We start from the raw sequence: 15,642 nt of genomic DNA on the forward strand, positions 1-15,642 counted from the left end.
CATCCTTTCTGTGTCCAGTCTTCCTGGGGAAGTGGGAACCTCTGCTGCAATGATGGGTGGCAGTAGTGGGCATGGACATCCGTCTTGCTCCTGATGGAAGAAGGGAGGAAGTTGTTTCTCTACCTTTGAATGTACAGTATCAGCTGTGGGCTCTTAGACGTCCTTTCTTGTTGCATTGTTTTGTTTAATCATGAAAAGGTATTGGAGTTTGTGAAATTTTTTTTCATGTCTCAGAGACAACCGTGTTGTGTTCTTTTTTTTCCTAAGATTTATTTATTTATTATATATACAGTATTCTGTCTGCATGTACATCTGCACACCAGAAGAGGCCATCAGATGTCATTATAGATGTCTGGGAGCCACTGTGTGGTTGCTGGGAATTGAACTCAGGACCTCTGGGAGATCAGCCCGTGCCCTTAACCTCTGAGCCATCTCTTCAGCCCCTCTGTTCTGTTTTTCAATCTTTATTCCTATAGACAGGATCTCACGTAGCTCAAACTTCTTTTGAACTCATTATGTGACCCCGACTCTTCTTTTTTTCTTTCAGTTTTTATTGTGTATGTAATATGATACCTACATGTGGGGGGGCATATATGTGCCATGACACATATGTGGAGGTCAGAGGACAGCTTTCAGGGGCCAGATCTCTCCTCCTCAGTGGGTTCTGGAGATCAAACTCAGGTATTCAGGCTCACTGCTTTTCCCACTGAGCCATTTCACCCCCCTGAATTTCTGACTTTGTCTCTACCTCCCTAGTGCTGGGATTACAGATGTGTATCACCACACCTGGTTGATGCTGAGGATCAAACCCAGGGCCTCAGGCATGCCGGGGAGACACTGCAGCCAAGCTCCGTCCTCAGCCCTGGTGTATTGAAGTTTAGGTTAAATCACGCTTTCATTTCTGGGATGAATCCCATTTGTTCTTTGTATATATAACCCCTTTTATATGCTGCTGGATTCAGCTTCTAGTATCTTATGGGTTTTTTTTTCTATATGTTTAAATGATAGTGGTCTATGGTTTCCTTTTTTAAGTTTTCTTAAATTCTTTTGTCTGATTTTGGTATTAGGATTGTATTGGCATCATCTAATGAGTTGAGAAGTGTTTCTTTTTCTTTTTGGAAAGGTTTGTGAAAAATCATCATCAATTCTCTAAGTGTCTGGTGTCAGTGGAGTCTGGATTGGGGCAGGGTGTTTGGTGAGGGGCTGTAATCATTAGCTCAGTCTCTCTGCCTCAGACTCACATAGGTCCACAGGCTTCTGCTTCCCAAGTACTGAGACTAACAGTGTGTGCCACCATACTCCCTGCTAGCCCTTGGGTTTTTAGACAGTTTTGTTATGTAGCTCAGGCTAGCCTCAAGCTCTCAATCCTTCTGTGTTTGAATGAACGTAACAGTGCGTGACCACACTCAGCTGATTTTGTTTTTGGCTAATCTTCATCTCTTGCATTTCCATGAGAGTTTTAGAAAGTTTGTGACTCTTTCACAGAAAAGCGTCTGACATTCCTGCGGAGATTCCGTTATTTCCAGCAAACTGACTATAGACATGGGTGAAAGGAGAGAGGGTGCAGGAGTGTGCAGGCAGGAGTCTGGAAAGTGAGGCTTGAGCAGTAGCCCCAGCTCCTCCTCCACCCTACTCCTTGGGTCTCCTGGAGGAACATTCTCTGTCCCCTCCTGAATGAACAGTGTTGAAGTGTGGGCAACTCCCTGTCCTGAGCCTGTGTCTGCCTGGGAAAGATGGTTGGGTAATATTAGGTACCACAGGAAGAAATCAGAGTTGAGATCAAGGCAAGACAATCAAGACCAATGAGGGCAGAAGTCTCTGGGCTGGTATGTGTACACATGCGCAGCATATGTGATGAGTTCTGTCAGACATCGTATGACACAGACATTTAGCAAAGGAGGCTCTCTGCAGGCAGATGTGAAATAAGCTCTAAGATATGGAGATGAGTGAAATGTGGAAAATCGTGTACTTCTATATATGTTCAAAGAAAAAAGATTAGCCAGGGAGCGGGGACGTACCCCCCTTGCCTCACCTGCACAGAGCCCTGGCTCTATGTCCAGCACCACAGGAAACTGGGTGTGGTCGGGGCTGGAGAGATGGCTTTGCTGGGAAAAGCACTGGCTGCTCATCCAGAGGACCTGGGTAGGATTCCCAGCAACCACATGGCAGCTCACAGATGTCCAAAACTCCTCCTCAGGCCCCAAACATCTAAGTGGAATACACACATACATGCAGTCAAAACATCCGTGCACATTTTTAAAATGAGCCAACAACTGGGTGTGGTGGCCCGTGCCTGTAATCTCCTCACTTGGAGGTGAGGGCAGGAGGTTCAGAAGTTGGAGGTCACCCCAGCTGCTCAGGGAGTGTGGTAGGTGCACACAGTCAGGGCACCTAACCCTGCATGTGTTTGGATTGTTGTTTTTATTTTTCAGAAAATGTTGGCAGTAGCACAGGCCGGCCTCAACTTATTGTCCTCTTGCCTTAACCTCTTGAGTGCTAGGATTAAAAAATTAACAGGCCTGTGTGAAGCACGGTGCTGAGGCTGGAGTTACTGTGTTCTCAGAGGGGCAGCTGCCCTCACAGCTGTACAGGCTGATGAGGTTCACTTCAGCAGGGGCTACCCTGACCTCCATTTACGAGAAATCTCCAGCATTCCCCAGATAGCCTCAGTCTGCCTGTGGGAAACTGGCAGCAGATCACCGGGCTCCGTGAGGCTGGGTGTTCCTTTCTGCACTGATTCACCAGCTCAGAAATCCCAGGGTTTTTTCCAAGAAGGATCCCCCACTGTTCCCAGCTTCCCTGCTCTCCAGTGGTCCATTGGCCCCACTGGAAAGCATCTCATTCTTGCCTATTTGGCCATGCCCTTCCCCACGTGTAGGGTGCTGGAGAAGCACAGCAGATGTTCAAAAGCCTTTGGCCTTCCCGGGTCAAGTGAGCACGCACACCAGCAGCCTGTCCTTTCCCAGTGAGGGCAAACACAGTGGCCATCTGGGACCATTTGGTGTTTTGAGAGTAGCTGCAGTTCTGTGCTTGTATTGGGAGTGGGTGCGTCAGGCTGTTCTAGGAGGCTGGGGAGTGGGAAGCCTCCCCACCTGGGCTCTGAGGTCTTGAGGCAGATTCCAGGCCTGGATCCAAATGCTGAGGATCCTCCTGTCTCTCCACAGAGAACACCTTCTGTAGCGGGGACCACGTGTCTTGGCACAGCCCTTTGGATAACAGTGAATCGAGAATTCAGCACATGCTGCTGACAGAGGACCCCCAGATGCAGCCTGTGCGGACGCCCTTTGGGGTAGTTACTTTCCTCCAGGTGAGGTGCTGGCAGAAGTTTCAGATGGTTCATCCTTGTGGGAAAAGTCCAGAACAGAGGGGAACACGGAGGGGGCAGTCAAAGGTGGGAGGCCTTGCTTGATCTTCTCTTCAGTGTGGTGCTCTGTTTAGATTCAGATAGTCTGATTTCACAGTGCAGCGGCAGAGGCAGGAGGGACTTCCCAACTGAAAGCCAGCTCCACGCTTACCTCCTATCTCCCCACTGGCTGTGAACCACCGCAGCTGCTGCCCGTGCCTGCTTTCAGTTAAAATGAGGTCTAGGTGGAGGCTCAGCTGGTATCCTAGAGATCCACACTTTGCAGGAGAGCTCCCCCACCAGAGCTAGGCTCCGTGCCGCTAGATTCCTGGTCAGGCCCCAGGCCTGTCTGCTCAGGGCCCTCTCAGCCCGGCAGCACCCTCCTGAGGGAGCTGGGAACACCAGCCTAGAAAGAGATCCTCCCTGCGTGCCTCCTCCTTGAGATGCCCCAGAGAGAGCCTGGGTAGCTGACATCTAGGAGGGATGGCCATTAAAACAAAATGGCGTCTTGTCCTGGGCCACAGATTGTTGGCGTCTGCACTGAGGAGCTCCACTCAGCCCAGCAGTGGAATGGGCAGGGCATCCTGGAACTGCTGAGGACAGTGCCTGTGTGAGTACATCCCATAAGTGGAGGCCTGGACCCCTGGGTCTTGGGGTGGGTGTCCTCCCTCTAGCCCACTTGTCGGATCCTTGCTTTGCTGTTTGGGGCACTCATTTTTCTATGGTCCCTGACCACTGCCCTTTATGTTCTGAGCCTGGAACAGCAAACAAGAAAGGTTGTGGGCTGCTGATCCACCCAGACCCTCCGTCACCACCGTCTCTCCTTGTCCACAGTGCTGGCGGTCCCTGGCTGATAACTGACATGCGGAGGGGAGAGACCATATTTGAGATCGACCCGCATCTGCAAGTATGTCTTGAGTGAGGAAAACCTCGTTAGCACACGCTTCCAAGTAACATTGGCTCTCATCCCGAGAAAATGGAGGCGCTTTTTGTGTGAGCCAGTAGAAATATGGTATGGTTTGGACCCTGTCCCCTGGCTTCTGCAGCCCATATAAGAAAACAGATTTCAGCCCAGAAAAGCAAACCTGACACATGTATGCATGCGTTTAAAAAGAGTAGATTTTATTATGTGTAAATTACATCAACTTAAAATTAGATCACCACCAACAAAGAAAGCTAATCATACGGAATATTGCTTCTTTGCCCTGCATTCCTTTCCCTGCTCCCCCTTCTTAACACACATTTTCAGAGAGCCACCCCCCTTATATCAGACAGCAGCACAGGCTGTGTTCACCCCACAGCTGTGGGGTGATGCCGGTTGGCCTAATGATCCTGTCCGTCATAATTCATTTCCCAACCCTGTCCAGGTAGGCTGACACTCTGATGTGTGCAGGAGTCTTTAGACCCCACAGATCTGTGGCTGACCACACTGCGGCTGCCTGGACAGTGTTGGTGTCACCTAGGGTGGTTTAGAAGAGATGCTTGCTTGACACACAGCTGCATTTTGGAAGCCCTGGTGCATTGCTGCATTTCTTGTGTGCTGTGCAGGGGCAGAAGCAACAGACCAAATGCCTGCCTTGTGCTTGGCTCTTTCTTCTCACCTAGCCACCAGAGGCAGGCCACACCTTCTCTGAACTTAGCATGTCTCCGAAAGGCTCCAGGCCATGGCAGTGACTAGGCATTTCGAGTCGTACGTACAGTAGGGGAGAGGTCACACACAGCTTGCAGACCTATAGGTTCTTTACTGCTGGCCTATGAGTTCTTGGGCACATATCCTCTTCCTTTACAGATGAGGCTTCTCCACTGAGTACCTTCAACCCTGAAATGTTCACACTGCTGCCAGGACCTTTTGTCATTTCTACTTTGAACCTGCTTCTGTGTAGCTTCTGCTTCTGTAAGAACCAGAAGCCATGAAGGCTGCATCCCTTACGCCCTTGTTCTACATCCACAGTGGGACACAGCATGGGGCACCATGGGTTCTTGTTTGGCCCCTGTGCTTCTTTGGCCAAGTACACAGAAAGGACTTGGTGCCTTGAATTAGTAGGGCAAACAGACCCTTCCCCTTCTGCATGCGAGAGCCTGAGGCTCACTGAGACCCCAGCCAGCAGGACCCAGAGCACTCTATGGCTTTTGTCATACAAGAAGCCAGTAGGAAAAAATGTGGCTTGCCTTCCTGATAGCTCCATGTACCAAGTGAGAACACTGTTTGCCTGTACCTTTTGGGGGCCTGTTTGCCATTAGTTCCTTTGAGAGCGCATTCATATTCCTTTGATTTTAGTTGACTGCTAACCAGCTGTGTGCCCAAATAGGCAGGTTTCCACTAACTTTTCCCTGGGTACTGGCTGCTGAGCTTCAAGTACTCACCGCTCATCTCCAGCCCCAGCTGTTCACCTTTCACTCTTTGAGACAAATTCCTACTACGTTGACCAGGCTAGCCTTGAATTCACTGTACCCCAACAGGCCTTAAATTTACTGTCCTCTTGCCTCAGCCTCTTAAGTAGCTGGGATTACCACAGCAGCCACTTCTATGGGTCTTAACTCTTCCTTTTTACATTAAAGATTAGTGGTCAGAGAACTAGAGAGGGCCGTGAACTGAGTGTCCTCCACTCCAGCTCACGGAAGGTCTTAGGGCAGCCACCGGCAAGAAAACTCAGGTTCTCCCTGAGCATTGCTCATGCCTAGAGCACCCAGAGCTGTGGCTTGACTGTTGCCAGCCTCGCCCAGGACGATGACAGCAACAGAAGAGAGAAGAAAGGGTGGCTTGTGGGTCGGAGGCCACCTGTGACAAGGCATAAGAACAATGCCCTTGTCTGGCAGCCCTGGAGAGGAGCCCACTGGCACAGGGAAGTGGGGGTTTCTGAGGTGCCTAGTCACATGGCCTGCATGGCTGTTTATGGACAAGGTTGCTAGAGTCTTCCAGATGACCTTTGATCCAAAGCCCAGCACCACAGAACTATGTTTTACCAGAAAATCCAGGGATGTTTTGAGTACAACTCTTCCTTGAGGCCATTTGGAGAAAGTTTAGACTGAGCAGTGCCAATATCTACACAAAGGCAGGGCCTCTGGGGGAAGTGTGCAACGGTCACTGCCCTCCAAACCCCCCATTGCAGCCCAGGAAATGGAAAGGAACCCCATCCAGAGCCCTGTGCCAAAGTTAGCTGGCACCTATGAACAGGGAGCATTTCTGCTCTGGAGTGATGGCCCCCTCTAGCCGTTATGATGAGGAACTGCAGGTATGGGTTCCCAAGTCAAGACAGGCTTATTATTCTCTCTCTCTCTCTCTCTCTCTCTCTCTCTCCTTCACAATTTATTCATTATATATCCCAATTGAAGCCCCCTCCCTCAACTCCCCCAGTCCCACCCACCCTCCCTCTTCCCTTCATTCTCTTTCCCTAATCCACTGAAGGGAGTTTTCCACCATTGCCATCTGCCCATAGCTTGTTAAGTCTCATCAGGATTGCTTGGACCCTCTCTTCCTCTGTGGCCTGGCAACGCTGCATCATCAAGGGGCCAGTGATTGGAGAGCAGTCAACTGAGTTCATGATCCCCTCACTCAGAGATCCACATGGAGACTGAGCTGCCAATCGGCCACATCTGAGCAGGGGGTCTAGGTCCTCTCCATGCATGGTCCTCTGTTGGTGCATCAGTCTCTGCCGGACCCCCTGAGCTCAGATCTTTTAGTTTTGTGGTCTCCTTGTAGGGCTCCTGTCCCCTCCATGTCCCTCTCATCCCACTTCTCTCTTCCTCCATAAGACTCCCTGCCCTCTGCCTAAAGTTTGGCCCTGAGTCTCAGTATCTGCTTTGATCCCCTAGTGGATGAATCCTTTCAAAGGAACCTCTATAATAGACTCCCATCATGTATCCTCTCTTCCACTGCTTCTGATATCGGTCCTGTTTGCAATTCTGAATGAGATTTAAGCATCCTCCTCAGTGTTTAGGGTCCTCCTTAGTGTTTAGCTTCTTTGGGTCTGTAGATGGCTGTCCTATAATATACGGCTAATATCCACTTATTAGTGAATGTATACCACGCCTGTTTTTCTGTTTCTGGGTTACCTCACTTAGGATGATCTCTTCAAATCAAAACAAAACAACTCTGAGATTCTATCTTGCACCTATCAGAATGGCTAAGATCAAAAACTCAAGGGACAACACATGCTGGAGAGGATGTAGAGAAAGGGTAACCCTCCTCCATCACTGGTGGAAGTGCAAACTTGTACCACCACTTTGGAAATCAATCAGGCACTTTCTCAGAAAATTGAGAATAGCTCTACCTCAAGATCCAGCTATACCACTCCTGGGCATATACGAAAAAGATGTCCCACCATTCAATAAGAACATTTGCTCAACTATGTTTATAGCAGCCTTATTTGTAATAGCCAGAGTCTGGAAACAACCTAGATGTCCCTCAACGGAGGAATGGATACAGAAATTGTGGTACATTTACACAGTGGAATACTACTCAGCTATTAAAAAAACAAGGAAATCATGAAATTTACAGGCAAATGGATGGAACAGTCTTACACTCTTAACTTCTGTAGGGCGTAGGGAGAGGAGTGGGGTGGGGTATGGTCATTATTGAAGGATCAGGAAAGAGGGGAAGGCTTCCCCTTTCTTCCGCCTTTCCTGAGAGAAATGGAGCTTGTCTTTGTTCCATCAGCTCTGAGGGCCAGAGGGTTAGGGCTGTCTACGAGGGCTGAGAGAGGCACAAAGGCCTTTGTGCTGGAGGTTGATGGGAAGGAAGTGTCCATGGCCTGTTCATTCCTCCTAGCTTCCCCTAATCCTGTTCCCAGTGGCTGGCAGAAGCCACTGTGTGTGTAACCAGAGAACAAGGTCAGAGAGACCCTGCTCTTACAGCAGCTGTCCATGCTCGCACCTACAGGGCTCATAGTGAAAGAACAGTGACTGGGCCGGGGTGGTAACCTTGGACCACCAGTTCTCTGAAGGAACTCTGACTCTTTGGTTCTTTTCAAGCAGGAGAGAGTTGACAAAGGCATCGAGACAGATGGTTCCAACCTGAGTGGTGTCAGTGCCAAGTGTGCCTGGGATGACCTGAGCCGGCCTCCGGAGGATGATGAGGACAGCCGGAGCATCTGCCTCGGCACACAGCCCCGGAGGCTCTCTGGCAAAGGTGGGGGCCATCCCCTGCCTCGCCCCTTTTGCCTTCCAGGCTCCCTAGGACAAGTCCCTAAGTAAATGGCAGCCCACTCTGGCTTTTTTCTGACAAATGAATTTTTCCTGTGTGGGTGAGGTATATAAGTTTTATTGGCCTGTTTGTAGCTGTTTCCTGTGTGTGTTTCAAACACGCCAGCAGCAACTATGTGTACACTCTGCTGCTTGGAATCTGATCTCATGCCTGTGAGTGGGAAGCATGGAATTGTTAATAGAGAAAGTACATGGTCCTCACAAAGACAAGACAGCAAATGGCCACCACCCACAGAACCGACCCAGGTCCCAGCTCTGGCCTGAAGGCCATGCCAAACCTGAGAGTCTCTCTCCCTGGTCCTTCCTGGGCTCTTGATGAGAATGACCTGAGGTGGGAGGCCCCACACAGCCCTTCACTGCAGTTCAAGAGGCCGTGGCAGGGCGCCCCGCTCCCACTGCCTTCCGGGTAAGGTCTTAAAGAAGGAGCATGTGGCTGCCTGTTGGATGACCCCCATGCTGGTCTTGGCTACAAAGTACTTGTGGCTTTGCTTTTTTTTTTTTTTCCCCCCCTTTGGCTGTCCCAGGCTAATGCCAAAGGAAAAGCAGCCATTTTACATACATGTATGTTTGAGGCTTCCTGTCTCCTTCCTTTCTTATTTGGTGATTAAGATGCTTTCAGCCCTGAAAAAAATACCTGAGACAGGGCCTCATGTAGCCTAGGCTAACCATCAAGTTACTACGTAGCCAAGGATGACCTTGAATTCCTGATCCTCCTGCCTCCAGCCTCCATTCTCACACCAACCTCATGGTTTCCGGAAGCTTTCTTGTTTCTTTTGTTCTTGGTGCTGGGGATGAAAGCTAAGCACAGACTGCCATGGAGCTGACAGAGCTGTACCATGAGGACAGCCATGCTGGGTGTGAGGACGCTCACAAAAAGGTTCCTGAAAAGACTCCTTAAACTCCTAGTGCAATTATCTGAGCCCTTTTCTTCCTGCGGGAGTCAGGGTTGCTCACATCCAGTTGCTGTTGACGAAAGAGAGCTTAGAGAGGTTGCCAGTGTGTCCACAGCTGCTGTCAGCATTGCTACTTTATTTATTATTTGTTTTTCAGACAGGCCCTCCCTCTCTGTGGCAGAAGCTAGCTTCTAATTTCCCGTCTCAAACTCCCCAGTGCTGGGATTACAGACATGCACCCCCTCGCCCAGCACTGCTTTGGTTTTAATTATTGTAAAGATCATTGATTGTACAATAACAGGTCACACAGCGAAGTTGATGGTCGTACCTTCCCCTCGAGTGCTGCCAGCCCCCTCCTCTTTTCCCCTTTCTCCCTTTATCTGGAGGCAGTGTCCCATTGTGCGGCCCACCCAAGCTGCTCTCAAACTTGTCAAACTCCTTTTTCAGCCTCCTAGTGCTCAGATTCCTGTTATGTACCACCTTGCCCAGCCTTTCACCAGTATAATGCTGTACTAGGCTCTAGAACAGGCAGGAGAGAAGGGCTGTTGGGAGCCCAAAGCACCATCAGGCAACTTGGTGATTTCATTGCAGACACAGAACAGATCCGGGAGACCCTGAGGCGAGGACTTGAGATCAACAGCAAACCTGTCCTTCCACCAATTAACTCTCAGCGACAAAATGGCCTCACCCACGACCGGCCCCCGTAAGTGTCTGTGTGCCAGGGCTGGGACGGGAGGATGGAATCTTTCCTGAGGCACCGTCCCTGAGGCCTGCATGAGAGAGAACAACACACATGCTTCCTGTTGAGTGGACCCAGGGTCTCTGGGCTTAAGGGCAGCCCTGGTCCCGGGGTACATAGGCCTGAGAGGATTGTAGGAAAGGACCTCAAAGGGGGCTCTGCTCTGCAAACCATGAGTATAAACAACAGTAAATGTTTACATGGGCTGTGTGAACAGGAGACAGTCCAGGTTGGGGAAAAATCTGACTGGGGGCCTCTCAGCCTGTGGGAGCCCATTGTGCTCAGCAGGTCCCCTCCTTATCTCACTCTGGGTCAGAGTTGCCCTTCCTTCCTTCCTGGAGCCTGGGCTCTAGCTGATTGCTGCAACCTCACAGACCTTCTTGTCTGGCCAGCCCTGTACTGCATGCCTGCTACTGAGGCCCTTCTTCCTGCCTGCCTTTCCTGGGGCCCAGAGAAGGGAAGGAAAGTCCTTTGCAGGCCTCTGCTGCCTGTCTAAGAGCCCTGTAGTCCTTGGGAGAAACCAGGCAACCCCAGAGGTCAGATCTCTTTCCTGCCCACCTCTTCCTTTGTTAGAGGCAAGTTGTGAGCAAGGCTGGGGTTCTTCTCATCAGGCGGGGGATACCTGGGTGCTGGCAGCTCAGAGAAGGAACCTTGCCTGCCCGGGAGGAAATTGCTGGGCCTTGGGTGGAAAAGGAGCTGGGCTGATCCTACAAGTCTAGGAGGATCCGCCTGCCTTCTAAGAGGCCCTTACTGTAAACTTGCTTTGTGGTAACCCTGAGCCCGGGGACCATCTGCAATGCACAGGGTCTTCCTTTTGGGGAATGTGGATGAAACAAACAACATGACCTGATCATGGTGTATGCAGTCTGACTGCACACACAGTCTGTTGGGAATGAGCATAGCTTTGGAGTCGAGAAAGCTAGGAAAGACCAGTGATGTAGCACACGACAGAAAAGATGGTGTCATCTGGAGTAGGAGTGTCATGGAGGGAGAGGACTAGGAATGTTCCCTAGGCTAGCAGCTCACATGGGAAGCTCTGAAGGGATTGAGGAGGGAAGGGCTGTCTGGTTAGCACTGAGGATGCATTCCGGGAGCCGCCTATGGTGTTGAGGGTTACCCTGGGCACACTTCCATCCAGTGTGGCTTACCTGGGGTACATACCATCCAGAAGCTAGAAGAGTTGAGCTGTCTCACAGCACAGAAAGGCTTCCAGTGCCACTCAAAGCCCTCAGCTGCAAGCCAGGGGTTTTCTCAAGTCACTCAGGTTTTGCTCAGGCAGTAGCCGATAGCCAAGTTGTGTCCTGGGCATCTGGAATCTTTCAACCTGCACTTTGGACCCTGACCCAGGCCTGTACTCCTCCCCAAGCCCTGAATATGCCTTCTTGCCCTGGACTTCCTTGGCACTGGTAGCAGGCCAGAGGTACTAGTGGGCTTGTGGCCTTGAGTAGTTTGCCAGAAATGTGGAGACACACACCTTCCAGATGGCCTTCCCTCCTCTCCAAGGCTCTGACAGAGAGCTCTTGTGGAGACACCTCCTTGTTTCCCTTCCTTGACCTAGGACATGCCTGATATCTCATCTCCTGTCTTGTTTATATGTCTGCCTATTGTGCCCCAGGCACAGACTGGGCTCTTCGTTCCTGTAGACACCACAACTGGGCAGAAGGCAGCAGGCTGGACACTTGGCAGCAGGCTGTTCCCTTTGCCCCTACTCTTTGCCCTCCATTGGCTGGTATTCTGAGACGGGTGAGAGGGATCGGAAGTGCTAGCCCTCTGGAGTTGTCTGCCCTCCTGCAGCTAATGTGCCCAGCCAGGGCCCCGAGGAGCTGAAGTCTGCCATCTGGAGGGGTCAGAACTCTTCCTCTGGGGTCTCGTCCTGGTTACTAGCTTGCTAATGAGCAGCAGAGCAGAGCACCCTCCTCTCTCCCTGGCTAAGACCACCACCAGGATGCCCACAGATCCCCCAGAGCCTAGCTCTCTGTTGTCTCAGGTTCAACAATGGCCAGCTCAGTTGAGATTAGCAAGCACATTGTAATATCTGTGCTGCCCACTCTGGGACCTGACCTCATTTCAGACACACCGTAAAGATCGTGACAGAGAACGCCAGTCCCAGATGTGCTGTCGCCAGTGTTTGCCCTTCTCCCTCCGGGAAGCTGTCGTCACAGCATGGGCCCTGTTCTGTCTGCCTGTCCAATTTTGCCTTCGTCAGGACTTTGGGCTGGGCAGTCTGATGCATGAGTCTTTGTGGATCTGGATATGATCTAGAAGGTTACAGAGATGGATTGGGTTAGAACAGCTGATCAGGCTGGGCATCAGGAACTGGATCCTGGCCTACTTGGGGAATTGGACACTTGCTAATTTCATACATCCATAGTGGCCAACAGTCCATACCAGTATTAATTTAATTCATCCTCATAGCCACTGTGTGAAGTAGATAATCTTACATTTTCTTTTTACAGAAGGAAAAAGTTGAAACACAAGGAGCTGATGAGTAATTTAGGGTAGTCTTAACAAGTGTGGTCTTCCTTGCCCTGTGCTCAGGGACCCTGTAAGAACCATGTAGGCCATGCCTCTGAAGTAATAATGATCTCACCCGGAACTCAGGTAACTAACTGGTTGTAGCATGAATAGGGACAAGCTCCCACATGACACCGAGGACAAGCAGATGACCAGGCTTATTTAACTGTAAGAAGGACCTCTCATTCACCTCAATAGTTCTGGAGATAATGAGTTGTGTCCTAACTGGCTCGTTGATAGCAGAATTACTTTTTGACACAGGCCTTGATTTTTTTCTTCAGAAACAAACATAACCCTATCTCTGGCTCATCTCCCACTCAGGACCAGGGGATTTTTTTTTTTTCTTTCTGGAGCCCTGTTTCCTGCTTCCCAGAAAGGCAGCCCCTCTGGGTAACCTGCTCTTCTCCCGCCTGCCGTTGCCAACCCTCCTCCCACTGCCTTCCTGGAAGGAGAGTCTTGGGCTCTCTTTGGGGCGTCTTCGGCATTTCACAACCCTTGCATTCCAGCCATGAAATTTGTATCTGCCTTTTCCCAAGATGATCAGTTGAAAAAAGCCTCCTTCGGCTTGCTGGCGCCTCCCTTCCCACTGCCTGGGTGAGTTTGGGAAGCAGCCCTTTGTGCCACATGAGGACAGCCTGGTCTGGGGCTGTGCCTGCCAGCATTTGTTGGGATCCAGGGTGGGAGTCACTGGACATGGTCTGAGGTCCCTGAGCAGCCAGAGTCTGGTGTTAACTCCCCAGCCTGACCATGGTGATGGTGACAGGAAGGTGTGTGTGGTCAGGTGTGTGCACCAGAAGGTCTGTTTCTGTAAGCTGCTCCTCTCCTCACACAGCCAGTGACTCATTGAGGAGGACACCTCCATCAGCAGCTCTAGCATCTTCCCAAAGAGGGGCAGGCATTATGTGTGCACATGTGTGTTAGAGAGAGAAGGCTTTGGAAAGTCAGAGGGCCTCTCAAAAGCAAGCTTAGCATCTCTGCTCAGCCAGGCCCCTGATTTGTCTAGAATAGCACCAGGAGTTTAGAAGGACATTCCCCGATTAATTTCCTAAAGAATGACAGTGTCATAGCATGAATTCTCCTGTTGTGATGTTTTCCCTTTCTTCCTTTTTTCTCTTCTTTTTATCTATATCTATCTATATTCATGTTTATTTCTGTTTAAGATGGTGGTCTCTATCTTACTGTATAGCTCAGGCTGGCCTGGAGGTAGCCAGTAGCCCAGGCTGGCCTCAACTCAGGGCTGTGCTTTTTCCTCAGCCTCCCAAGTAGTGGGGTTGCAAGCAAAAGGCACACACGCTTACTCTTCTTGTCACCTCTGCACAGGTCTGTGCTTCTATTTCTGTGGAGTGACTTTACTGCCTCTCATTCCCATCTTGAGTAGTTTGTGACCCAGCCAGGGAATTGTTCTTTAGAGAAAACTGTTTTGTTTTGCTCAGCCTTATGGGGTCCATGAAGCATAATTAGAAGAAGCTATCTTGTTTCATCCACCCTGCCAGTGGATTTGGGAGAAGGAAGGTGAGTTTCCACCTAGGGAGGAAGCTAGTTGCTGTGGTGCCTCTTTGCACATAGGACAGATTTGGATGACCCCGCGGTCAGGGTTGTGTGTTAGGGTGGTAGACAGCCTGGAGCCGCTCTGTCACGGTGGCTTCACTCACAGTTCCGATACTGGCAAACTACAGTCGTTTGCACTGGAAAGCAAGCCCAGAAAAAAACAACCCTGCTCTCAGGGCCCTCACCAGCCTCTCCAGGGCTGACAGTAGGAAAGGCCAGTACCTCTGCTCTCACTGCTTTCTGGAGCAGAGGGTTTTTTTGTTGTTGTTGCTTTGTTTTTTGTTTTTTGTTTTTTGTTTGTTTTTTTGCTCCCTCACTGTGAACCAGGTTGTCAGGCTGAAGGCCTTCACTGCCTTTCTTAGAAATACTCATTTGAAAGGAAAAAGGAAACAGGTCCAACCAATCTGACATAGGTCAATTATGTTTTGACTCTGGTCTTTGCTCCACTTTTCCAAAGAGACAAAGCTGAGGCCACCATTGAGGGTTCCTCACCGGTACTTTGAAGCTAAGTGCAAACGCTGCATCCCCTCCCTCGAGTTGCACAATCAGGAGTATTTTTATCATCCATCCTTGAAGTGTCACCCAACACTTCAGCAGTGAGTCACTTCTGCAGGGAAGGGAAAAGGAAGGTTCAAAGGTGAGAGCTGAAGAAAGGAAGTGACTCCATGTCCCAGAGGAAGGAGAGCCAGGGGCTTGGGCTAGAGTGGGGTCACCTAAGATCAAGGAGTCCTACCTAGCCTTACCACCCAAGCCAGGGGCCAGACTAGGATGGAGTCCTTGGTGTTCACAGCCACTGGTGGATGGCCAGAGAATCTTGCGAAGCTTAGTGCCGCTGCTACAGTCCTGTCCCGCCTGCCTCTGCCCTGTCACCTTCATGTTCTGTATGTGGAACCTGCCTTTCTAAAACATTGCCTTTCATCTTTGCTTGTCAGTGCTTACCAACAATACTGTGTGGTCTTGTACCGCTGATCTCAGGGTATCAGGGAATTTGTCAGTGTGACCTTGATGCACAGCCCTGTGCTTCCCACCACCTCACACACACACACGTTCCCTGCCCTGCCCTGAAGGGAGGCCTACAAGTGGCTCTCTCCCTCTGCAAAGTTCAGCACTCCTGTCAGCAACCAGAAAGCAGTAGGAATAATCTCCCAGGCAAAAGCCGAAGCCAGAGGCGGGGCTTGGCTCTGCCAGCCAATTGTACTCCACTTCTGATTTGTTGCCAAGCCCCATGTCCTGCTTCCAGGTGTCCCCAAGGAAAAGGTCTCAAGTCATGTGGCCAGTGCAGACGTCATGACTGTCACAGGATGAGGATTGTGGCTAACAGGAATTTCAGCTGCTTGGTTCTTCTCCTTCTCAGCCCTGTTGCCATGGACAGAAACTAGCCAGTGCTGAGTAGGTGAATGTGG

The 15,642-nt window shown here is 50.4% G+C and overlaps 1 protein-coding gene across 2 annotated transcripts in view; it reads left to right on the forward strand.

The window, feature by feature from the left end:
• The window catches only part of Sufu (SUFU negative regulator of hedgehog signaling), a 96,167-nt gene that overhangs the window by 52,202 nt on the left and 28,323 nt on the right, over positions 1-15,642 (forward strand). The window contains exons 4-8 of one of the 2 annotated variants that reach the window (XM_055591558.1): positions 3,165-3,307; positions 3,868-3,953; positions 4,178-4,250; positions 8,315-8,471; positions 10,030-10,141. In XM_055591558.1, the coding sequence (XP_055447533.1) occupies positions 3,165-3,307; positions 3,868-3,953; positions 4,178-4,250; positions 8,315-8,471; positions 10,030-10,141 (571 nt within the window). The remainder of the gene's footprint in view (positions 1-3,164; positions 3,308-3,867; positions 3,954-4,177; positions 4,251-8,314; positions 8,472-10,029; positions 10,142-15,642) is intronic. The other variant, XM_055591559.1, reaches the window with a different exon arrangement.

Source organism: Psammomys obesus, unplaced genomic scaffold (genome assembly GCF_907164565.1).
Source record: "Psammomys obesus unplaced genomic scaffold, mPsaObe1.curated_primary_1811, whole genome shotgun sequence".
In the NCBI taxonomy this organism is placed as follows: domain Eukaryota; kingdom Metazoa; phylum Chordata; class Mammalia; order Rodentia; family Muridae; genus Psammomys; species Psammomys obesus.